General features: G+C 41.9%; 1 protein-coding gene across 3 annotated transcripts in view; it reads right to left on the minus strand.

Moving 5' to 3' along the window:
• The window catches only part of bcas3 (BCAS3 microtubule associated cell migration factor), a 326,574-nt gene that overhangs the window by 268,707 nt on the left and 31,776 nt on the right, over positions 1 to 26,091 (minus strand). For all 3 annotated transcript variants that reach the window (XM_078246922.1, XM_078246921.1, XM_078246923.1), the window contains exons 8-13: positions 21,862 to 21,969; positions 21,676 to 21,752; positions 18,521 to 18,597; positions 17,833 to 17,916; positions 15,092 to 15,262; positions 12,300 to 12,393 (exon numbers count right to left, since the gene is read on the minus strand). In XM_078246922.1, coding sequence (XP_078103048.1) covers positions 12,300 to 12,393; positions 15,092 to 15,262; positions 17,833 to 17,916; positions 18,521 to 18,597; positions 21,676 to 21,752; positions 21,862 to 21,969 — 611 coding nt within the window. The remainder of the gene's footprint in view (positions 1 to 12,299; positions 12,394 to 15,091; positions 15,263 to 17,832; positions 17,917 to 18,520; positions 18,598 to 21,675; positions 21,753 to 21,861; positions 21,970 to 26,091) is intronic.

Consider the following 26,091-nt stretch of genomic DNA (forward strand, 5'->3'; position numbering starts at 1 on the left):
TGCCATGTGTGCGAGACATGCGTCCGTATGGGAAGTGATATAATCATTTCCATAAATATCTGCTTTTGCTTTCTGTTTTGTTCTTTCCCAAAAAATCTTTTTGTTTTGTTATGCTGCAGGCTTTACTGTCCCATCTCTGACCATCCAAACAGAAAACATCTGCTCAATCCCATTAATAGTGGGAGGATGTTTCATTTACAAAGTGGTTGGGCTAGCTTTATTCTTGACAAAGGCAGATGGGATGGGGGGGGAGAGAGAGAGAGAGAGAGAGAGAGAGAGAGAGAGAGAGAGAGAGAAGATGGAAATGGAGAGAGCAACAAAGAGGGCGGTGATTTCCCTACTTGGCAACACAAAAGGCCACAACAAAACTAGTCCACTTTTTAATTAACAACACTAGGCTCAAAAAAAGCTTTGAAAATCAGGAAAATCTCAAATTATAACCATGTGGAAGGCATAAAGCTTACAAGATGGAGTACTTGGGGGACTTACTGTTACCAGGATGCATAAACTTCAGAGCAAATGAGCCCAACAAACAAATGAAAGAGCATCCATCGTAGAACGAAGCTTTGTCTTCGGAGCTGCCAATTTGGGCGGGAGGACAGAACTCTTTGTGTCTGTATGAACTTACACATATGCTGGGCATATACAATACATATTCACTATGCATTATAATATACACAGCCAACTAAAGTGTTAGTGTTGCCATGGGTACTTAGAACCAGGAGAAAGTATCCATTCTCGATCATTTATCTACCCACATCCACCCACCCTTACTACCCACCAATCCATCGGCATCCATTATTATCTTTTAAAGTTTAAAACGGAATTTCTTTTGATTGTTGATGTCAAGAAAAGAATTCTTGAGGACTTTCCTAAGCGGCGTGCCAAGAGTTTGACCTTCAAACAATAAAATATTCTGATGTTACATAAGTAAAGTGAAAGATTAATAGGCATGTGTTCTCTTCTTAACCAGTGCAAATTCAGCTAATCGCTACAGTGCTAATTGAAGGAGGGAGGAGAGCGCACCGCAAATCCTCTCACCACCAGAGCACCACACTAATATATGAGCAGGTTTATTTCCACTGTGCAGCAGGGTAGGCATTAGGGTTAGACAGATGCCAACAAGCCAAAGACAACCACCTCTAATATAACAGAGAGGCTGCAGTCTAACTAATTACATATTTATTTCGGGAATTATCAACACAAACTGGTTTTACTTTTAGCTGGAAATTCCACTGGAGTCTATTCAGGTCCATCAGAAACCATCTTTCTGGTTTCTAATTAAAAGTTTTAGTGTCACTCAGTTTATATGTTGCATCAGAGACTTTCTAGACTAGCAAGTGCCTGACCAACAGGCAGATACAGTATCAGATACCAACGTAGATACCAACATATTTGTGAAAAATGGTTTTCAAAAATTGGTGACCATAAAAACAATTTTGACATAACAGGGATACCTTAAAGCAGAAGTGCCCAACAAGTACGTCACAATCAACCCTTGTCAAATGCAATAGAATCATACAAGTAATGACACATCGTCGTTCCTCTGCGTGTGCTCTGCTTTAATCACCATGTCCTATCTTGCCAGATACATTACACAAGGGTGGCAACACATCCAATTACATTAAGAGGGGCAAAATCATCACATGTATCCCTTAACACACACACACACACACACAACACTTTTACGTGTAGGCTACTATAAACAAAAAAATGAACAACCAATCAAATTAAAGTTTTGGCTCTGCGTGCTGGGTACTATCCAGTTGTTGCTAGGCATGTTGGGACTCGCTGTCCCTGCTCAGTGTCAGTGTCTAACTAGAGAAGTTGAGAGCTCTCCATGCGATCAAATAGGTAGCTGACTTATCTCAAACTACAAATATACCAGTGGCCAAAAGATCAGAAACGTATCATTTTAATTCAGACTCGAAGGAGAATTTTTTCATTTGTTTACTCAAATTAAAAGTCCGTCTGTCTTATCTGCAATGTGAGCGTGTCCATACCAAAAAAGGGCAATTTGGAGCTACGAGACAGTTTTCCCTGCAAAAACAGCTTTACGCACTTGAAAGGTGCGGGAATTGGAGGCCTAGTTAAGCAGGTATTATAGTTTTCAAAATAACTTGAATATTGGCACAGTCCCTACACTGAAGAGGGTAGGTGACTAAATTTGGCATACTGCTACCTTTCTCGGTTTTACAGGTTTCTCAAAATTCTGTTGAATCCCTGAACATCATCCATTCCTACTTCTACAGAGGAAGGAAAGGACACAGGCAAGAAAAAAGGCCAGAAGGAATGGGGGCACAGAGGGAGGGTAAAGGCTGCAAAAAAACAGAGAAAACAACAGAGGAAAAGAGGGGAAAGGTGCTCACGGTTCATTTGATGTACACCGGGCTGAAACCAAGGGTTGTGTTTTTCTACGCGCTTCACAGGCAGACCACCTGTAAGCACTTAGATATTAATAGATATGAAAATAGGTGTGTGTGTGTGTGTGTGTGTGTGTGTGTGTGTGTGTGTCTAACCTAGCTAAGAAGCTGCCATTAGTTTAATATTACTACGCTGGAACGGCGGCTCTTTTTAACAGGGCAAAACTTGCCTGGCTTTTAAGTTGAGCCGACACACAAGGGACAGGCACCGTAGCGGTCACGTTCACAAAGCGTGACTGTTCTGAAGGCAGAGCTCCAGGCTTGTTCTTTCATCACCTTAAGTGGAAAACACACAACTTAAGTCTCTTTTTTTATGGAGCATTTACATACAGTATTTGCACACTTCCAGCTGGATTTGTTTAAAAGAGGAGAGAGAGGTTTTTATTTTGTCATACGTCAGAAGGCCAACCAATGGGTATAACACAGGATGAACCAGCGGCATTAGGAGGTGAAAATGTTCATCCGCAAAAGCCACCCCAATTTACTGCTACTAATCCAAATTCCCAGTGAATCCTAAAACCTTTGCTTTGTTTTCTGTCTGTGGTTTTCCAACATGGGACAATCCTGTTCTCACAGCAGCTTATAAAGAACTTCAACACCAGGCCCCTTTTGATGCCATGTTTAAAAAGCCCCTAAACAAATTGCTCCTGTTCACAATCTCCTGATAAAGAATTTGGGACTGTGATCAGCACTTAATCCCCTTTCTGAGCAAACAGGCAGACAGTGAGGCTGGAGAGGTAAGCCCCTTGCATTTACATGGTCTCTTTTAAACTTTTCAGAGTTCTGTTCAGTTATGTTAACGAATGAAATCCCTTTAAACATTCACAGCCACTGGTCAAATTTAAGATTGTACAGTGCTCCGATTGTCCGCTTACTTAAAAGAGAAAAACTAGAGGGAAGCTGTGTGTTTAACAACAGAGCCTCTTTCCCATTGGCTAAAAAACCTACTAACAGCCACTAAAATCTAGCTTTTGTCTTTAGTGGCAAAGGTCACAATTGGCATTCATTCCTGGGACAAATGACTCTGCAGTAGTCACGGGTATTAATCGGCTCCAGCTCCAATCGGCAAACATGACACCCGGGTAGACACGCTAATCTCCACCCCTATCCAGCATCACCTCAGGCCACAAATCCCGTCTGTCTCCGCCAAAGCAGCGCTCGGAAATTGTTCAAAATGAGTTGGCACCGAGGTTTAGAGAGACTAAAACATCATGTTTCATGCTTCTTGCGTTCAGCGCAGTCGAGGCGGTGTGGATGGCGATATGACGCGACTGCGGCCTGGGCCACTGTGCGCAGAGGGTCTGCGGAGGGTCTGAGCGCCGAGCCGTGCACCTCCAAGATTTTGTAACAACGTGGACACCACGTTATAATGATTGGCTACAGAAGAGAAGTCATTCTTTGAGCCGCTCTCTGACCGCAATCAGACCGGACGGTTCATGGCGACCATGCGCGCCGTCTGCAGCGCGCCCCGACCACGATCAACGCAAGAAGCATGAAATGTTTAAATAAGTAACGGATATTAAAAAGAAGCAAGCATTTTAACACTGGCTTCCATGCTGCATTCTACTGCTTACTCCGTCGTGATCGTGACGTCAAATGTGATACACCAGGAATAAACAGAAAGGCATACTCGTCTTTTCGTATTTTTTAGCAGGTTTACCCATGTTTAAAACTCCTGCATAAACACACTAGTTTTGATAGAAAAAGGGTACGACAAGTGTGGGATAACATTTGTGTTGGGGTCATTTAGGGTAGTGGACATGTGTGGAAAAGCATGGTGGCTGCAACGACATACAGTTCATTGCTTTTCTTTCCTTGAAGTTTGGGTTACATATGCCTGTAAGTACTGCAAATATATTATATATTGTCTGAAATACATTTGCAAGGTTAATTTGATCGAATTTATAATGTTTTTAAGTAGTTTTTAGTTGTTTTTATGGACAATTGTTGAATGCTTTATTAGGCTAATTAAGACCTAACAGGGTGTGTAAATTGACCAGCATCAAGTTGGAAAGTTAGATGAGGACAGAATAGCTGTATTAAAAAAAAACTAGATACTATGTTCCCTGATGGTGCCCCATTTATTCCTATGATAAGGTTCTCACTGCCGGAAAAAGCTTTTCAGGCGTCCACATTGTTGGGGCCATGAAGAGTCCTTGTCTGGCCGAGCCGACATGAAAAACTGTTGGCTCACTCAACACACGAATGGCATGAAATCATTGGTTCCTTTTGTATTAATTGTGTATGACAAAAAGTATAGCCAGTGAGCGTCATCTGATCCTGCAAAACCAAGTGTGCCCACTATGCTACCATCGCTGTTCCGGGAGGCTTGGGGGATCAATCCTTTTGAGTCTATTGGCCTACTGGTCTTTCAGCTAGCATTTACTTCTGATGTTACTCTAGGAATAGCAAGTCAGCAAGTTATTTCTTCAATCCAACAACTTTTTATTGTGGGGTGTAATAAACATTGCAAGCCTTGTGGGCCACTGGCAGATTTCACACTTTGTCTAAATAGGTTAATATATTAAACGCTATTGTGTTTCGAATTTGTATATAGTATATACTAGTATAGATAATAAAAAATTATTCAATTGTAAACTCAAAGTTTTTAAGTCCAGGATGCACATTTTTGTAATTCACTGCTGCCAGTACAAACGAACCAGTGCTTAAATTCATGAGAACAAGAAACTTAGCAACTCACCTCATCCCCACAGAGCCACCCACCTCCACACATCCTGTAAAGAAGTTACAAATGGCCTGCATGTTACCGCACTGTGTGGGCTGTGAATGACTCCACACTGCTGAGGTGTCCAGTGTGTTGTTCAGTGTCGGGCAAGGGGGGAACTGGGGTGAGTCCTTCTCAGCCAAGCTTTCCACAGGCCCTGAGTCATGGTCACTGGCCAACCCAATTACTCTACTTAGCTTTGGCCATGTAACCACTTACTTCTTTTCCAGATTAATTCCATTCTTTATTTGACATTATTGTTTTCCTGAAGCCCCCTCTTAACTTTGTTACACTGAACTAGTATAAGCAATCTGCCTTCAATATTCATTGCCTTCAAAATGTGGCTGTTTTAGGAAAATGGGTTTATCTAGTGTTTCTCGCTCTCATTGGATGGATATGATCACCTCTTGGATCAGGGTGAATGTGGTGATGTCTTTGTTGTTGTTTTGAATTGCACCTTTTCATGAGCAGCTGATATCTCTAACATTTCATAGGTTTAGTGGTCTTTATGATAACCAGAGTTAGTCTTCACAACCAGTGCCAAAAGGGTGATGCCCATAAACGTCCCGCATCCAGAAAATTAAGAAAATAGAAAATACAGGCGGAGGGCAGGGTCTCTGCAGATACAGACCCGGCCACACACTTTTAGTGGGTCATACTGTAAGTAATGATAGAGAGGGATTACTTTTGCATTACTCTATACATTGTTTTGTTTTTTAGGAAAACCCACCATAGTATACCTTTAAAGCAAAGGACTGCTGTTTCTGTTCTCTATTTAAGTTATCAAAGTCATTTCTGAAGTTACTTCAGAGAGTGCTCTGCTTTGCACTGCAGACCATTTTGACATTCGACCACGTCATTGCATGTAAAACATAGCTGAGGTACCAGCCGTGTCTCTGACAACTTCTTTAACAAAGACATCACTAAAAACGTATTATCACTGTTAAAAACATTCCCCAACATTACAATAGTCTAACAGAAAATCGGAATAGGAAGACCAACCTATCGTATCCCCAGTCAAAATACTGAAAGATGCAAGACAGAGAGCCCTGCAGAGTAGCTGCTGTAAATCACATCACAGCCGGCTGTGAGTGCTAATTACTATCTTGGTGTGAAGACACAACTCAATCCATGCTAAATGTGTGGCTATAAATGTGTGGCCGAGCGAAGCTGCTTGCGTGTGGGAATTCCCCTCGTGTTCAACATGTGCGTGTGGGTCCAGGGTTTTTCGGCGACGGCCTGGTTTCTTTCACACATCAGTAAGATGGAGAGACAGAGTTATTACACCATGGAGAGCTGCCTTCACGGCACAGCTGCCTCAATGGTCAGGCACAGCGGGCCAGGCTATTCATTAGACCGTCCTGTTACTAAACCAGGGATTCGGTTTATGGGACAGTTCCGTGTGGGGAGAGATTCAGTCTTGATTCAACTGCCATTACTTCTGGCTTTGATGGGGTATTCAAAACTTCCATATTCAGAACATTTGAACGGCTGCACAAAAATCAAATTCTGATTCTGTAGTGTTTTATGAGACTGAAAAAGGCAATGAAAGCGATTCTTCACAGGACAAGGGTGGAAGTATACTGCACCCAGTTTAAATACAATTTATTTGAGTGATTTATGGTCTAAGTACAGGCAGCAAGATAACTGACTAATTCAGTTTAACCGCTTGCTCCAGTTCTATGCATGTGGGACATCCATGCCCAACAATACCCAAGTACACCATGTTGTCTTTAAGAGAGGCTGTCCAAGCCCACATTTCTGAGTTACCATTGTGTAAACTGGTAACTACTGGTGTAACGATACATCGATATATCAATTCAATCCTCAACGATCCAATTATTATCGATACAAAGTGAAAATATCGACATATATCGTCATCTTTAAGATCGGCCTTTATTTTGAAATTCCCTCTTTTTTTATTTAGACTTTTTATTAAAAAGAGTAGTTTTTTTATTTTTATTTAAATGTCTAGAAGAGCTTAGTAATGAAATTATCAAATCATATTTTAGTTGCTTTTTGTAAATATATATAAATTGAACTGATTGTGTTAAATGGGCTTATGTATCATCTTGTATCGGTCGCAGGCCCCTGAATTGAGTCAAAATCGTATTGTGGCAGACTTTGTTATATCAGTAAATATTGTATCGTTGTCCAAATAATCGTAATAATATTGTGTTGTGATACTGATTTTTGCACTTCTGGTTATATCTTAAACTGCATTTTATTGTCTCAGTACCTGTACTCTGTGCAATGACAATATAATAGAATCTAATGTTTTTTTCTGATAATATTTATATCATTTTAATTAAGTAAAGTTTTAAATGCAGGACTAAAACGTATGAATATGTTTACAGGGTGGTGTTGCTACTTTTACTAAGTAAAGGGTCTGAATACTCCTTCACTGCATGTAAAGCACTTGATCCGGATCAGACTGAGTAGGACTGTAAAGAAAGAGGTTTGAAAGAATGAAGTGCAGAGGGTGGTGACTTGCATGGCTGCTGGATCAATCACTCCCTCTAGTGCCAGTCACACTCAAAAGTAATGCACAAGTTGTTGGACAATATCTCTGCCATCAAAACATGAGTGTATTTTGACCTTGGCATCGTACCTAATAATCAAGTCAAGGATCGTTAAGGACGAGTGAAGAGGACGAGACGTGAAAGAAAACAAGCACACACACATTGCAGCTGTTAAAGAGAGCGCTTTGCCACTGCACTTCATCTGCGTCCCTCTAATTACACCACTAGGAATAGATCCACAGATTCACCGAAGGGCCGCAAAGCGCCAGCCGCCACACCAAGAGCTGGCGGCCACTGGTCCGCCCTCTGTAGAGCCTCCAACATACACAAGCCACTGGGGTTTCTTACATAACTCTTCCCAGCCAAAACTTCAGGGCTTTCCAGGCTCTGTTTGAGTCATATCATTGTTTCCTGCTAAGTCTATCATTCTTGTGTCTGCCATGTTGAGCTCGACCACTGTGAAGAGAGCCTCAGTAGGGCCAGCAAGGTAGTTCAGTAAAAGCCTCTTCCGCTAACTTCTTTCAAAGAGTTCACTTAAAGCCAGACCAATGAACCCGTCATTCAGGATTTGGGCTCTGATCAAATCAAGAGGCCTCTAATTATGGGACAATCCACAGCAGGCAGCTGAGAAATAAAAATGAATAAGAGAATAAACACTGACTGCACTGCTGAAAGGAGTCCTGCAATCGCAACAGTGGAAAAGGGGAGTTTCTACACTTCGATTCGTCCTAATCTCATTAAAAGGAGAATTCCGGCCAATTTTTATGTTAATCTTGATCTCTATAGCTACGCGAGTACTTTCGATAAAGCTAGCCTTCAGTAACTGGAGGACATAGCCACACCACCGCCGCTATTGGGATGATTATCACAAAAGCCTGGCTGAATACACTCACCGGACGGTAGCTAGCAGCTAACGGCTATCTGGCTGTACACACTCACCGGAGGGCAGCTAGCAGCTAACAGCTACTACCGCACTACTGTTTATTTTAGGGGAGAATACACTTCAAGACGTGACATAACCTGTCCTCTGGAGGACATATCCACACCACCACCGCTCCGTGGATTGTTATTGGGATGATTATTACAGAAGCCTGTCTGAATACACTCACTGGACGGCAGCTAGCAGCTAACGGCTAATGGCTATCAGCTAGCAGGGCAAGCTAGCTACCGGCAGGATCGATACAAGGACCAGGGTAGGTGAATTTAAACAATGGCTGAGTTGCAAACGCATCTTGTTGACACGTAAGGGCCCTGTTCATGTGGCACAGACATATTAATTGCATTTTGTGTCTGTTAAGAGGCACAAAGGCACTCTAAAACTTGCCCCGACCACTGCCGTTTTAGCTCAGGGGACGCTTGTAGTACGTAGGTGCAGCTTCTCCGTGTTACCTGCACTGATTCGGGTTGGGGTTTTTTCTATCGAAACTACTCGCGTAGCTATAGCGATCAAGATTAACGTAAAAATTGGCCGGAATTCTCCTTTAAACGCCCTAATTGCAATGGAAAAAAGGGGAAAATCTGTATTTTTTGGCTCCACTTTCGATGCAGTTTTCGTTTGTAATTTTAACATAACATACTAACATTACTTTAACATATTAAGATTTGGCTCACATAAAATGAGTCAGAAAGATTAAAAATGTGTTTGGAATTTTGAAGTTGACGGTGCTCTGTGGAAAGGGTCACAGGGGATTCTGGATTCTGCTGACTCAGCATTTACCAGTACACTAAAACTAACTACCACGTGTACCGTTTTGTGCTATGTTGAGGGTGCTTTTCTGTAGAAACCTGGCTTGGATGTTAAAGGAAAAAAAAAAAAGTTTTGAAAATACAGACAAATACCACTTTTATATAAAAATAAATCTGACTGAAGTAATCTCCAGATCCTGGCATAGCATAGTGACTTTAAAGAGATGAATCAATAGGAGCCAACATCTCTCATCTAAAAAATATCAACCAAGGTACACCAGTAACTATTTAGACCTAAATAAGGAAGATCAACTGATTCCAGACACACACAGGGGCCCACACTCACACACTAATACAAGGGTTGGTTTCATGAACCATTTCTTAATTATAGTGGGCTTTCATTTATTTGGGATGATTTAAGAAATGTGCTTTTCTGTTTTGCTCATCAGTTACTGCCAGTGATGTTGTACTGTACCTCGCATGCTTCCATCTACATTGCTGGTTATTCATGTGTTTGTGTACATGTCTGCAACAAACTAAATGGTTTATTCAAAGCTACTTTGTGAATGTGATTTACTACATTTCTATGTCTTGCGTTGCTTACTTTAGCACATTGACCATACACATTTTTGACTTGGTCTTGTTTTTTGGGGTTTTCTTTTGGTAAGGTGAGGGTGGGAATAGGTGGGGTCTAGACAACTGTGTCTTGTCTGTCTTTGCCTGCAATATCATCCTGTTCCTGCTCAGACAGAGCTGCTGAGTTTAGTCATAAGTCTAGGTAAGTGAAGGATTCTTGGGGCTTGGAGGTCATGGGGTGAGAGCCATCTCTCAGCAGCTCCTTTATTAACTGCACATGCACGCACAACACACACAGCGTGAAATACATGCGCGCACACACACACACACACTTACATACATACACGCCATAGGAGTTAAAGGAACATAGACAAGCTTACACACAGTCTGAGGAGGTAGCCTGTTCACACTTACATCTACTGTCCCTTTATGTTTGGGGTGGGGGTCAGCAATGCCCGAAGATGAATGGAAAAGCAGATGCCAGACTAAAATACAGGGAGAGTAAAATTTGCACATGGAAGCTGATGGACATGGACACTGAATAATGCACTCGTAGAGTACATCAGCACAAAGTTTAAAAGGTGAATATCTTAGATTTTTTCAGCTGTCTCAAGGACACAGACCCCTGTTTAACAGAAACTATAGAAATGGGTGAAAGAAGAAAACCTACAAACTATGGCGGTCCCGATTGGGAAGTAGAGCTGAAGATCTTTGGCAGTCTTAATTTCTATCATTTTACACGGGCCGGGCTCGGGCTTGCGCTCCGTGTTGCACGGTAAATGAGCGGTCAGGTGATGCGTTTCCATTAGTGTGAAAATGGATGCTGAGGAGGTGAAATGGAGGCTGGCCTCTGGAGGACTTATTTTATTTCTTTGTTCCAACTTCCAAGTGGCTTATAGCCTACATTAGTCATGAATAAATGATGTTAAAAAAAATGTATAAATGACTCATTCTTGACAAAAGGCAAAAGAGCTGTGTGCGTGCACACATTTGAATACTGTCGGTGTTAGTCCTTTCTCTCCTTTTTCCACCGATTGGCGCGCGTGCCCGCTCGCGGTGTGAAGTGTGTGTCAGCGCTATTCTCCGACATGCACTCTAACCATCACTGCTGAGAGACAGCCTTTTGTACAGTCGGGCTGTAAACGGGTTTGGGCTTTTAAAAAGCTGTCAATCAAAATGTACTTGTCGGGCTCGGGCCGAATTCTGTCGGGCTCGGGCCTTTTCAGGCCGAACTTTTAAGCTCTATCGGGAAGTATCGGATCGGAGCCAATATGGGCATTTCTTAACCTGATCAGGGATCGGCAGTCACCCCAGTTACCTTACTCAGATCATTAACGTCAGTAAATTCTTCACCAGAAGTTGGGTAGAAGTTGATTTTATATGTGAGTTTTACAAAAGTGCTAGCTGCACTAAGTCAAATGTATTAAGCGGAAGACATCTTTTAGTTACTGTGTTTACTTAGTTATTTTTGTAAACAAAAAAACGTTGAGCAGCTCTATTATCTAGACCACATAGTAAGGTGAACATGTAAAGGCCTACCTTTGTTTCAGTAAAAATACAGAAGTGCAGGTGACATAAAGGCCCCCATGTAGTGGAGATACATTTTAAATACCATCAGACTGGTTGTCTGCCCCTGCTGCGTTTTGGTTTGAAGTATTTCTGTGAGTTTGTTTAATTTGTTTAATTTTAATTAATTAATATAAAAAACAAATTAAATTGGCACTTTCACTATAGGGCTACAGCAAGAGGTCAAAAGTATGTATTAGCCTGAATTAAGATACAAAAATCCTAAAGCAACAAATTATACTGTATGTTTCAATGCATTTGGAAGTACATATGTGGACTGGACTACTCTGTAGACACTGTAGAATTGACAAATGTCTGAGCTCTACATTTAAAGCTGGTCCTAACTAAAGCCCCTGTAAAATCAGTACATCTACTGCTATTTGACTTTGACTTGTGTTGAAGTCCCCACAGGTTCGGTGTAGATTAACAATGGAGATATAGCCTACCTATACTGTAATGCCTGACCTGCTTGTGTTGCTCATTTCTAAAGGTTGGTGTAAAGGCATGCATTGGGGAAACTCAGGCTGAACACATGTTTGTTGTGTATAATACAGTATGAATACATTTGGGTGAGTTGGCTGGCCAAGGCCTAAAAGACAAGATGAGGCCTCATGTGAGTCAAACACACACCATGTTACACTTGAATGAAAGTGTAATCCCTCTCCTGCTTCCTTTCTTCCGAACTTGCTTAGAGAGCTCTAGCTCCATCCTCAAAAATATGTGTGTGTGTGTGTGTGTGTGTGTGTGTGTGTGTGTGTGTGTGTGTGTGTGTGTGTGTGCGTTTCCGCGTGTGTGTCTTACCACTGGGGTTGAATTGCATGCAGGATATGGGTTTGTCATGGGCTGGGAAGTGAGCCACCACTCCTTCTCCGTCCGAGTCCTCACTCACCAAGACCTGGAGTGCACACACACACACACAGACACACATACACACAGACACACAGACACACACACAAAATCATTTTCTAACAATAAGAAGATTGAACCCAGAACGGGACTTTCCCCTGCTCAAGGACTTCTCTTCACATTTTGGTTTGGTCTGATATCATCACCATACTCAGCAGTGTTCTTTGACATCACCCCATAGCGTAATAGCTGGAAGTTAAACTCCTTTCTGAATGTGTCATTGCCCTCTTGTGGGTGCACAGTAAGATGCTGTACTGAGACCAGTGTGGATGGGGTATGGGCCAACAACAGAGACAAGAATATGGACAAATTTACTTTGGCAATAATGTGGCTTGTCACATGTGGCTTTGACAATACCCCATGACAGCGGGTTTTCCTAAAAACAGGCAGAAACTGGCGTCGAATCTGGGTTTGGCTTGCTACTTCTGAAACTTGCCTAAGAAAAATTAAATTATAAGTCACTTTGCACAAGTAGAGGCTGCTCCTAAATCTCTGTATGAAGCCTGTAGTCAAGACAGGGACAAATAAAACAAAGGCTGAGCCGAGACCAGGAGCTGGCAGAAAATCCCTTTAGTCACGAAGAGAGATTAGAAATAAGACCAGACATGAGGCCTCTTTGTGCAAAAGTGTTAGTGTGTGAGAGAGAGAAAATATACACAGGGTTAAATTTGGCCCCAATGTTGCATTAACGATGTCAGGAAGGCTGGCTGAGCATTTTAAATAGGAACTAGTCAAAACAAGAAACAGCCCCTAAAAACTAAAGGGATTTCGTCCCAGACTCCAAGCAAGAAAATAAGCATGGAGGGGGGGAGAGAGAAAAAAAGGAATACAAAGAAAGAAAGAAAGAGGCTGGTGACATGAAGCAGATCACTTTTATTACAATGCAGGCAGACAATGTTGTTCTGTGAGGGAATCCTGCTGGAGCCCTTTGAAACAAGAGTGTCCTCCAGAGGACCGAGCCCCTTACACAGGGCAGTGTGTGCCTGTGTGTTATGAGGCTGCTGTTCCAAATAACGAGTTTCAAAGCCTGAAAGACATGGGAATATCCTGGACTGCCACAGGAACCCATCTCTATCATATTCCTGCTTTTTCCTATTTCTCCAAAAATCACACCCCAACCCCCATCTTAATTCCCTCTCTACTGCCCGCCCACCCTGCCACTCCTCCCCCTTCACTGTCCATTTCTCTTCCGCTCCTAGCTTTCCCCTCCCTGCTTGCCAGGCCTAGTCAGTGTTTATGGCCAGTGTACGGTTACAGTGTGTCGGCTGGTGACAGAGTGCAGGCCTGCTTCTGAAGGCTTAGGTCCAGCTTATAAGACAACACACTGGCTACAGGGCAGCTACATTCAATGTGTAAGAGAGAAGGAGAAAGCGGTGAACGTGTGTGTGGTGAATACATCACTGACACACTGTACTATGTATGCTAACACGCCTCATTAAAAATGTGACAGCTACTGCAGTGTGATTAATCATGGTTAAGGGGATAAAAGCTTTTAGCATTTCTTTAAATGTTAAAGGGAGAGCCTGTTGAAGGCAACTGGCATGGTTCAAACCATAACCAGGGTTAGACCCCTATATTGGTATGTATACTTTCTGTATCCAGGTATATGTACCTGGGTGGATCTGTGTAGAATAATGTGGTATAATGACACACACCCAAATGTAGCTTACCCACCTTTGTATGTATATTTTAGCCTAACATACAACACATATTTAACTCTTAATAGAAAAAAGCTAAACAAATGACCAACTTGAGCTCTTCTGAGCACCCCTACTCACAACTTGCAATTTTATAGTGAGAAAATTGCAATAGAAAAAAATATATATGGCTAAGGACTTACTACTCACTCACATTGCAAATCCCTCATAAAAATGACTAAATTGAATGTTAAAACCTTATTGACATATGGTGCACTCGCTCAGCCTTGAGCTACACCTGAGGTTACAGACCAACAAAGGTTGTTTACAGAGTGTCTCTCCTACCAGCGCTGCTAAAACAGACAGGACTGTGGCTAAAAGCTGGCTGTTAAAATATGCAGCAAATCTAAGTCACACCTTTCAGCGAGTTGTGCAGAGTTAGGTGAATGGACCCAAGTGTGTCAAAGCCACAGAAAAAAGCCAACCTTGAACATTTTCCTGTTTCCCACCAAGCCACAGAGGCAAAAGTTATGTTTACCTGGGTCACACGTGACAAGACCAGAGAGGCAAAAAGCCAAGAACAAATCGGTCGTGTGTGTGTGTGTGTGTGTGTGTGTGTGTGTGTGTGTGTGTGTGTGTGTGTGTGTGTGTGTGTGTGTGTGTGTTATATATGTAAAGGACCCAGTTCGGGGGAATTGTCTAGTCAGCAATGATTTGATTATACAACAATAATACCCGCTCAAGTATTACCGAAATGAATACAAAGTGTAGTTTGTACAAATTTACTACAAAAAGTAACTATGTGTTTACTGCTGTATTGTGAATAAGACTGATAATATTTAAATTGCTATATCCTGACTGATATCTCTTTTCACTGTTGCCTTGATTGAGTGAAATTCCATGACTTTTCCATGACTATCCACACCGAGATGCCTTCCTGCTTTCTTAATGCCCGTAATGACCGTTTTACAAATTGAATCACAGTATACAAAACCAGTATGATTAAATCATTAACAATACCAAGCAAAAGCAGAAACAATTGCTTACTACCTGTCCTTCGCCAACATTATGTGTGTCAATGATGGTGACCACACCGGGGTTGTGGGGGCTGCGGCGGCTCGCGCTGTGAGGTGTGCCTTCCTCGTCCGGAGTGCCTGCTGGTAGTGTCCCTGCCAACTGGGTGACAACTTTACCCACCATTGTCAGGCCTGTCTTTAAAGTCTGGAAGAACAAATAAAACACAATATATCAGTGCTTAAAAATGGAATACCTGATGTAATATATTCACAATATATGCTAAACATATCTAATATACTGTATTTTGTAGTTCACTTAGTTTGAAGCCTTTGCTGGCAAAGGAGCTGCCAAGTGCATTGTTGTGTGTGCAATACCGCACCTGTGTGTGTGTGTGTGTGTGTGTGTGTGTGTGTGTGTGTGTGTGTGTGCGCGCGCGTCCGTGTTCACTCGATGCCTGCTGATAACTTGTAGTGCTGATGACTTGTAGCACTGAAGCCGCAGAAGACAACTGTGGTGTGCATGTGTGTTATGTGTGTGTGAGGCTCCTCTGTGTCCACTTAAGGCCCAGCCAGGGTGTCTGGCTCAAACACACCTCTGTGGCTCGATTGAGGGAAACGGATAGTGCTGCTTAAGTGGAGTCTATCTCACCTACTACACTGTCTTTGTCTAATGGAGTCCAATGCGTGTGACTGTGTGTCTGTGTGTGTGTAAGTGCCAAAGGGGCCCCGGAGAGCCTAATCAGGCATTCAGACTAGGCGGCCCTGTCAATACAGTATGGCGCCTTGCGTTTGTTGGGTCTGAGGATCACCCACTGTCTCTCTTTGCCACTTGGCCAGGCACACACTAACAGTGTCTGCTGCCTGTGTGTGTGTGTGTGTGTGTGTGTGTGTGTGTGTGTGTGTGTGTGTGTGTGTGTGTGTGTGTGTGTGTGTGTGTGTGTGTGTGTGTGTGTAAAATAAAATGCCAGTAGAGCCATTAATTATTAAGGGAGGCGTTTGGCTCCTAATTGATCAACAGTAATGTGTTTTCTAATCACTGCAGTTGTGGAGTTCTTAGTGGTAGTCCAAACAGGGGATATTGGTCTGCCTGTGGGAAGGGGTGGGGGGTCTCTGCTATATCTTGTCTGATGGCTGACAAAAACACATGACCACTTACACACACAGACACACACACACACACACACACACACACACACACACACACACACACACAGCTATGACCTGATGTCGCCATCTAAACAAATTACAACCTCATTTATGTGAAAGGTCTTTCTCAATCATACACCCAGGAGTGATAGGCAACAGGATTGATGTGATACACAAATTTACCATAAGAGAGCTAATTTGTAGTCTGGCCAGAGCTGTTGCACTTTGTCTTTTATCTTTCTTAGAAACAAAAGCCATTACACTTTAATGCTACCCCCCTCCCCCTTTTTGTTTCCATGTCTCTGGACGTCAGCACTAAGAGCCAGCGTGTCGCGCCACAAGCCAGAAGGAGATACCTTGTCATCCATATTGAGATATATGGTCCTAAATGAGGAGAGGGTGGGCAAGCAGACTGCCTGTCTGCATATCAATACCCCCCCCGCCATTGTCCACTCCTTACCATTACCCTGCTGCTAACCTGTTTGCGACACGGTGCTCTTTTTGATGTATACCACCATTAGCCTGTTAATGAGACTTCTCTCACACTATCTGTTAGCACTCATTAAGCAAAAGGGAAGGGATACACTTGCTCTTTGTAAATCAATTAGCCCTTCCTCTGGGACCAAATGGAGAAACTAGGACCATATGAGGAGCTAGCTAGTTAGCATGTGTTAGCAAGCAGCTAAATCAGACCAGGAATGAATTTCACCTGGTATCAAAGGGGGCTGTTGGCCGTTAGTGAGCAATCTTAGAGTCACTCCCCTGTGGAGATGATTAAAACAAGACCATTGGAGAGAAACAGATTACAGTGGGGAAAACAGATAGGCAGGTTGATGAAGTGTCTCATAAGCTCAGCCCCAGTCAGCCAGGCGGGCCAGGTGGATCCAATGTCAGCACATTTACAGATGGTGTACGCAGAGCTGAAATTGCTGTATTAGGTGCTGTTTTATCTGAGCAACGGCTTAAGACCAGACCAAAGGACATTTAGACAGATTAGCCACAGTCTGAACACAAGAACTCATTTTCTAACTTTTAAGATGAAAGCACACTAGTTTAGTGTCAGTCCTTCTGTAGGGAGACGTGATTGAGGTTACATTTCAATGGAGAGGGGAAACAAATAAATAAAAAGTAATGTAGGTTCTTTTAGTTGCAAACTATAGTATTAAAGGTTTGTGTCATATTTCAGGCTTTGCTGCATTTAATCTCAACATATTTTCCATACATTTGTATTTGCTTTGATACCCAGTAAAAATACCAACTCTTTAAAAGTGGATTGTGATGACAAGCGTTATATTGAAATGTTTTGTTTGCTGCAGTTCAAGTTATTTATTTGTCATGAGCACAATAGTTCTATTGAAGCAGTCGTAGGCAATGAAGTTATTTGTTCTCATGCTCCCTCCAACAATGCTCATATAATATGTAAGAAAGAAAATCATGCAAGTTTTAACGAGAATCTAAGACAAACATAAAATAGTGCTCTATAAAATAGAAAAAATGATATAAAATATAGTACTGTGGTAGACTGGTGTACAGTTTTGATAAAATGAATAAACTGTAATGTAGACAGGTTGCGCAGTAATGTAGCAGTTCAAGTAAAACAGGTAAATGTATCTATGTATTGTAACTTACTTTGGCAGCATTGATCACTGTAGCTGTATAGGACTGTGCATTGTCACCGCAAGCTCCTCCGCGAGACTGGTGACATCTGATCAACTGCAAAAACACAAAGATTTATAGATAAAGTCAAGACATATAGTGTAAGTCTGCAGAAGCTGTATGAAAAGAAGAAATTTGACAGAATTTCAGACATTCAAAAGCATTCACTCTTTGGATGAAATTGGTTTTGCTTTGAAAGAAATATTACACAACCAAACAGCCAATCTGCACTGATTTAATTTCAAATACAATATCACTTAAATGGCTCCATCCCAGTATTACTCTTGCTGTTCAAAAAACTAGATTTTGCCATTTCTGGAAATACTTAGGCACTCACACAAACAGTGGCCCCATCTGTCAATTACTTGAGTAGACCAGTACCAATATTAAGCATTAAATGTATTGCAGAGAGCACAATAGAATATTCTGGTTTTTGTAAGTACTTCAGAATCCCATTACACAGAAGAGAACAGAAAAGTATGCATCTGTTGATTTTCAAATTGTTATCATCTCTCATGGACTCTTCTTGGAATGAGTTGTTTATCTGGAAAGATTAAAGAGGCAGATAAAATGCATTTTTTTTGGGATTGTAAATATGTCGCTTTCGTGATAAGGCACTTCTGCGGTGGATGACTGTGTGTGTATGTTTGTGTGTGTCTACCTTGTTCTCAGCGTAGGCTAGCCAGCGGCTTCCCAGAGCTATTGGATTTAGGCTGGGGCCAGGACAGGGATAGCAGCCTAAAAAGACACAAATATGGTCATACTAACAGGGGCACCAATGATAATTACAATAGAAATAAACATTTTGGTAAATAACCACATGATCAAAAGTTTGCAAGTAAAAACAGAAACACATGCAGGGATTTTCATAATCCTCCTCCGTAAAGAGTGTCTGTAACTATCTTAAACCATTAATGTGTTTGTGGGGAGTCTCTTGTTTGGGAAGATAAATGGGTGTCTAATGAGGGTGACGTGTCTGTAGGCTTGTGTGTGGGCACAGTATGACCTAATGGAGACTGCGGTACCCAATAAATTGAGGATGGCTCCTCTGCTGATTGACTAACACAATAATCCCTGTGGACACACACGCACGCACACGCACGCACACAAACACAAACACACACACACACGCAACGCAACACAACTAGTGCTGTCAGCAGAAATTAAAATAGAAACCAATAATCCTAAATGACAAACAAAGCTATGCCTTCACAAGCAGATACATGTCTTGGATGTTATAAGGACATATTTTTCTATTCCCACTCAAACAAATGTGGAAGTAAACAAGAACGTGGATTGCTATGACTAACACCAAAGACTGAGCTCAAACTACATATCTATTACTTCTGCTGCAAGACAGAATCAACCAAAAACAGGCAAACGTGCTTGTAAACAGACTGGAGAAATGATTGATATTGTCATAAATAATGTTTAAATGCAAGCAGATACAGACAGTGACCGTCTGCCACAGAGCGTAAACATACGGGCAACAAAATGTTGATCCAATAATGATCACACCCGCACAGGCCCTCGTCACATGCAAACACGCACACGCACACACACACATACAGAGCTAATGTAAGTGCGTGGAGGTGTGGGGGAAAATGGCTTCCTGACAATATTTTAGTGCTCAGGGAGCAGATGAAGTGGAGACAGTAATTTAGTGTGCTGTGTTGGGGAAGGGGTTGGTGGGGAAAAAGTGGGTTGAGGTAAGCCACAAGGACTGCTGGTAACGCCAGAGAAGCCTTTTATGCCTCTCCAAGGTCGAGGGGAGCCCAGGCGGTGTTTGGCATCCTGGGTGGAGAGCAGGGGGCGAAGCAGGAAGAGGAAACAGACACGATGGGTGGATTTAAAAAGGAAAAGAAAGCCGGTTCAGGCTTTTGAAGGCTAAATCCTGAAAGGACTTTAATAGCTGATTATCATCGTCTGATATTCCATGTTCTAACTTTCCATTTTTTCAAATGTACTAAAAGTTTACAATGTAAAACATCTACCATTACTGATGCTGCTACTATTTCAACAACAACTACTACTCTACGTCTACCCATAGTGCTGTGAAAGCAGGAAGCTATGATGGGAAAACCAGAATGAAGGCCCTCATTCAGGGAATAATTGTTCAAAACTGTTACGGTTCCAAACGGTTACATTTTGTGAAAAAGGAAATGTGTGTGAGTATAAACTGTTTATGAAACGTATATCTGTTTAAAACTAAAAGGCTGAACAGTCAGAGAGTAGTGACAACAATTAGTCTGCTTCAAAGAAATCAGACAGAGCGTGTTTCCAGGTTGCAAAATGCACTGCCTTTTTTGTTGATCAGACAAAACGATGTTATGCTTGCTAGGCAACCACAGAATCACCTGTCTACAGCCAACTGTTATTTTGCTGTGATGCTCTGAGTTTCAGCTCAAGGCATCCAGGGTGCTCCCGCAAAAAAGCGAGGAGCATAGAGCGGAAAAACGCGAGGACCTCAGCAACGCAAAAGCAGTGAGCAAAACGCTTCACTCCTCACTCTTATTGAAAAGAAGTACAAAAAGCTGCCCCAGGCTGCTAAAACGCGCTCTGTCTGATCTGGGCCTTATAGTTATACATGGCACTAACATATAACCAGATGCCACAGACACCCTTTTACTGTACGAAAACACAGTAGCTATCAAACCATGATCACTGTTCCACTCAGATAGTTAGACAAGGCTGTGGAATCAAGTTGGACAGAAAAGAAAAAAAGTCCCAGCTCAAAGCACACAACACTTGAATGCAAAGCAAGAACATAAACATGGGACGAGTCTTAAGTGCTCATTAAAAACATGACATTTCCACCATCACATCCCTGGAGAAGAGACGGACATACAGCAGGAGAATGGCCCATCCAAAGCGGAGCTACACACATTACAGGACCCCTTTGTTTACTGCTTTTACGGCCCAAACAGACCAAACAACGTTATGAAGACGAGGCCCCTGCATTCAGAAACGATTAATAACTATTGAACATGTTTGGTTTCCTGTGGCTCAGACACTGATAGGGAAGGCGGGCAGACAAAGAGGAGACACATTAAAGCCAGCCAGTAAGGTCAGTTTACTCCAGTCAATGACTTAAGTGGACAGCGATGGCCTTGTAATACAGTCTGGCCTTTCTTTCACAGCCTCCTTGAGCAGACATGCCAGGTACAGCCATCAGGACGCAAAAGCTGTGTTGTAAACAGTTTCCCTGTGTTGAGCTTCAAATGGAGGGCCTCACATCATGTTTTGATAAAAGCAGTTTATTCTCAAAACTTGAGAGAACCACACTACAGCAGGCCATGGTAGCTGGTTGCATTATAACCAAGTCAAACTGAGTCACTGATCATGTTGGGCAATGTTAGTGTTGATAGGTTGAAATCAAAAGAACAGGGGATTGGTGCCATTTGTTTGTGCAACTGCATACAGTACATACAGAACACTGGGGTTTGGCCCAACATTTCATAAACATAATAAATAAAATAATATTTCACGAGATGACAATCTACATAAACTCTAACTTCTTTGTGATCTGAATAACAATTCATCTTCTTCTGTCACTTAAGAAAACATTCTTCCTTTTCCTGCCAGTAACTAAATAGAAAGTCAGAAAAACAGGTTAAATACACCTACAAAATAAAAGCCACTAATAATAAGTTGATGGACACAAAAAAGCTCCTCAAAAACAGGTATCATACTGGAACATAAATGATCTATTACTTTATAACTAGGGTGCTCCTGAACTGTGGTTTGTAGAGAAAATATCTATATAGTACGATAGAAAAACAACTCTGTACTGTAAGTCATAAAAACGTTTCTTACTTGTAACAAAGAACTTCTTAGTGAAGGTGCAGCTGTCAAATGCTGCAATCTTCTCTTGTAGGCTCACAACCAGAATACTTAAAGTGGGGAAAAAATTGGCCATTAATAGAATGGAAATAAACATGTGTATCACATAATATGAGGGCCTTGAATCGTTTTCTTTCTTTTTTTTTAAACCAGACATACTGTTTGTTGCAGTGGAGATCATAGATTGGCGTCTTGAACTGAATTGATTTGACCATTTCCCCTGTCCGTAGAGAATAGAGGTCAGCGCAACAGTAGGGGGGGCTTGTCCTAAAACAGAAAAACAAATGCATTTAGTCAGTCTCTGAATAATGTATGCAGTCCTCAAGTAACTATTGATTAAACTTCAGGGCAGGATACAGACATTTTTGATGAATGTAACTTCTTATGCAGACGTTTTCTGACACCACTACTGTCATTCTCTTTTTAAATTGCAACTTCAAATGGAAGATTTCTATGTGTCTAGCAGAACTCAGCAGCTCTTGTTGCAGTGTTAGGGTGGCATTTTTTTTCTTTTGTTTAGTCATTCGACCAATACATTTAAAGACTTGCACATCATAAGACTAAAGGCTTGTTATAAAATCCTATGTTGGTAATCCTTCCATGTAACTGCAGTTACAACAATAGGGAATAGTCAGCCTTTAGTCTCAAAACATCTGCTACCCTGAGGTGATGCACGACCATGATTCCAAGCTGCAGCTGAAAGCAGGCCTCCCACACACACACACACACACACACACACACACACACACACACACACACACACACACGTTAGTTAACACCAGAGGCAGTACTTTGACACACAATTCATTTTTCTTAACACAGACAAAGGCAGGAACACCCACCCATTCATCAAAGATGAAATAACTACAGCAACAATATCCAACAACCATCTTGTTGACGGATACATGAGCAAAGCCCGCTGGGAGTGTATGTGTCACATGTGCACACACACGGACATAAGTACAGATACACACTAGTGTGGTTATTGTATGTCTCCCAAGCCAGCGGTGGAAAGCAACGGCGCCAAGTGAGGCCTCGGATCGCTAAGCCCAGGCCCAGAATTAAAACATTGTCCCAGGACTCTGTGTGTGTGTGTGTGTGTGTGTGTGTGTGTGTGTGTGTGTGTGTGTGTGTGTGTGTGTGTGTGTGATTGTGCGTGCGTGCGTGCGTGAGTGAGAGAGACTGCTTGGATTTAAGCACAAGTGTGTTCCTCCTTTCTAGTTCCAGTGAATGCTTACTGGAGAAGATAAGAGGTGCCAGGAAAAAAAGAACTTTTGAAAAAATGTTTCAGTCCTCATGGTTCGCCATCAACATTTCAAAAAGGTCCTCACGCTGCGAGCACAGCTACCATTAACAATCAAGAGTACAGGCATTAAGATTAATACAAAAATTTCACCCGACGATAATTTACTTTCAGGCGGCTATGTCATCGATTTCCGCATTATCAGTCCGATCAATCTAATTCAAAGCTCTATCCCGAAAAATGGGCCTCTGGAATTGATTCAAAGGGACCATGATAACCCACTATTATAGAATCAAAATGGCACAGGGTTCAATTGTTTTGCTTTTGCAGTATTTTAACAAATGACCCAGTTCTAATGGAGGCAATGCGGGGTCAGAAGTAATAAGATTTCCTGATGCCGGGGACGTTGGGGCGTAGGTTGAAAGCAAGGCTAAATCACAATTATCATTATGGATCATGGCGGGATGTCAGTCCTTGCACATGTTAAGGTGACGCCGAGCACCATTCCCCAGCTCAGTAACAGGCCTATTATGATGGCCCTATTAGATCAATGTGTCAATTACTATTACTCAAACTGGCCCTTGGGTCTGAAAGGATACAAAATGAGCGAGATGGAGGGAAGGAGGCTTGGCTCATTTACTTCCTCTCTCTGATAGGACAAGAAGCTACTCCAGAAATTAAGGAGAAAATGGAGTGGCCCTGCCAGATATACAACATGCTAAATGATAATAGAACATGGTCAGAGAGAAGAACAAAACACCATACTTTCAGTTAAACTGTTGTTGCAAGATGCAATGTCATAAAAAAAGAGCACTTTTCGTTGGTGGGTGGGGGACAAAGTTCTTATACAGCTGCTTTGTGTTGAGATAAAATAAGTAAATCAATTTAAAAAGTTTGGCTTCTTTTGTTAAACAGACAAAGTCACCTTAGCAGCTCTGTGAGGCTGTACTTAGGCACAGCAATGCTTTGAGCTGAATGCACGTCAGTGTGCTATCATCCTCTCATTGACAATGTTAAAATGATGGACCAACCAGTTACTGCCATTGCCATACCTAGAGCCCCGCTGCAGGTGTTGCTATAATGCTTTTGCATTGGTACAAAAAGTGTTTTTCTAATCCTAAAATGACCCTTCGCTAAGCCACGCCCGAAAACCGCCACAGGCCAATCGTGGCTTAGCAACCGTAACTAGGCGCAGGTGGTCTGTAAAGCTTTCGAGCGAGGGAAACATGCCGAAGCGTTGTGCGTATGGATTGTGCAAATCTGATACCCGGTATCCTAAAAGTTTGGAGGGAGTGGTGCAAGTTTTTCCCTTCCCGAAACCTAAAACCCAAGGGGAGAAATGCCGGGCGTGGATCAAGCAGTGTGGGAGGCCCCATTCACAACTAGCTAAATGTAGACAGGATTAACAAAAACACCTACGTTTGCTTCAAGGCAAGAACATGCTAATGTTAGCTAGCTAACTCAGCACAGCAAATAATGACGGTTCTTTGTTCATAATGCATATATTTGAACGTGAAATAAGATGATTAAAGGCAAGACGGAGGCTCACTGACATACTTTAAAATATATTTCAGCATTTTGTTAATCGCTAAAAATATAAGCGGGAGAATGTTATCATTGCAAAGTGGTCAGGCTAATGTCTTGTGTTTATTCCACAAGACTTATGGATAAGCTGTTTGATTTATAATTATTAGATTATTTTCAAATTTCACTTACGCTGCTGTGCATGAACATAGCTGTTCCTCAATTTGTGTGTTTCCCATTTGAATGGTCAGCGTATGAGGCTGCTGCTGCTGCTGCTTGCGCTGGGACCTATAGGCTTTAGCTTCAATTTTGATGAAATTATTCTCTAATCGGTTGCATATTATGTCGTGGATATATCCCTCGAATGCATACTGCAGTCCCTTTTGTCTTGCTCTCTCAGATATTTCACCTGTTCGCCAAAAATGACTAATTATCTCCTTGGGAATGTCTGCATATACATACTGTAACAGACGTGCTAGACACGAAAGCTTGTCAGGTGTAGCAACAGTACTAAGAAGGGCGGGGCTTAGCGAAGGGTCAATTGCTTGTAAAGCAACCAGAGGGCTTTGCTGAATCCACCTCCCTTTGGATTGGCCCTACAGTAAACCCTGGCTGTTTGGGTCATTTTTCTGTCATACTGCTCTGCCATTGTGTACCAGATTTGGACAATCTCCTAACAACACAATGTTTAATGTGACTTTTACAACTATGTGTAAGTCTTAAATTTAGATATGCTGCTGTTTACAATGGTCATTAAGAACCATTATGGATGGCGCATGTCTTATTATTGTGCCATTATAATCAATCTACTGTATGTACTTCCTCCTAGATGAAACATGTTGACATCTGTTTTTTTAGTTTTCACATCAATGCTGCCCTTATTCCATGAGCACTTTCCCTCTGGCTGAGAGAATCTGCGCACATCTTCCTATGAATGTGAACTAAACCAGGGGATCAAAACCACAAGATTTCATGTGGCTGAGGAAAGCGTAGACGGAAGCCTGAGGAGGAATTAAAAAGCAAGCAAATAAATGTATTTACAAGTAAGGGACGTCATCACATTTCCGACTGGTGCAGGGTTTTACAAGCTCCCCAAATACGAACGACAATTGCATGCTGTGGAAATGCTAAACAAATACAACCTCGGTTTGGAAAGTCAAGGCTGGCTCTGCTGAAATAGAGAACTCTGATGATCCAACTGGAGTCTGTTGAACTTTAGAGGAATTGCGTTTCCACTAGAGTTCAACTGATAGGAGCTTTTGGATACTGAAAGCAGAAATTTGAGATCAACATTGCCAAAATCAAATGTTAACATACTACAAGTACTCAAAGTTGTACCCAGATTCTATTCTTGGCAGAGTAGAAAAGCCTCTGAAAAAGCATTTAGACAGTGTGACACAAACTCTTCACTGCAACAAGAAAGGGAAATATTGGTACTACATTTTTTTTTTACCTCGGAAACAGAAACTGACCATGTTATTATATCTCTTAGTCAATCTCCTAATTTCCCATAATAGTCTAGTAGCTGATGAGGAGCTTTCTATCATATTACATTCATTTTATCAGAAAATGGAGTTGGCCTAGTTGTTATGGCATAATATATTGTGTTTAAATTTGAACGT

Source organism: Sander vitreus, chromosome 3 (assembly GCF_031162955.1).
Source record: "Sander vitreus isolate 19-12246 chromosome 3, sanVit1, whole genome shotgun sequence".
In the NCBI taxonomy this organism is placed as follows: Eukaryota; Metazoa; Chordata; class Actinopteri; order Perciformes; family Percidae; genus Sander; species Sander vitreus.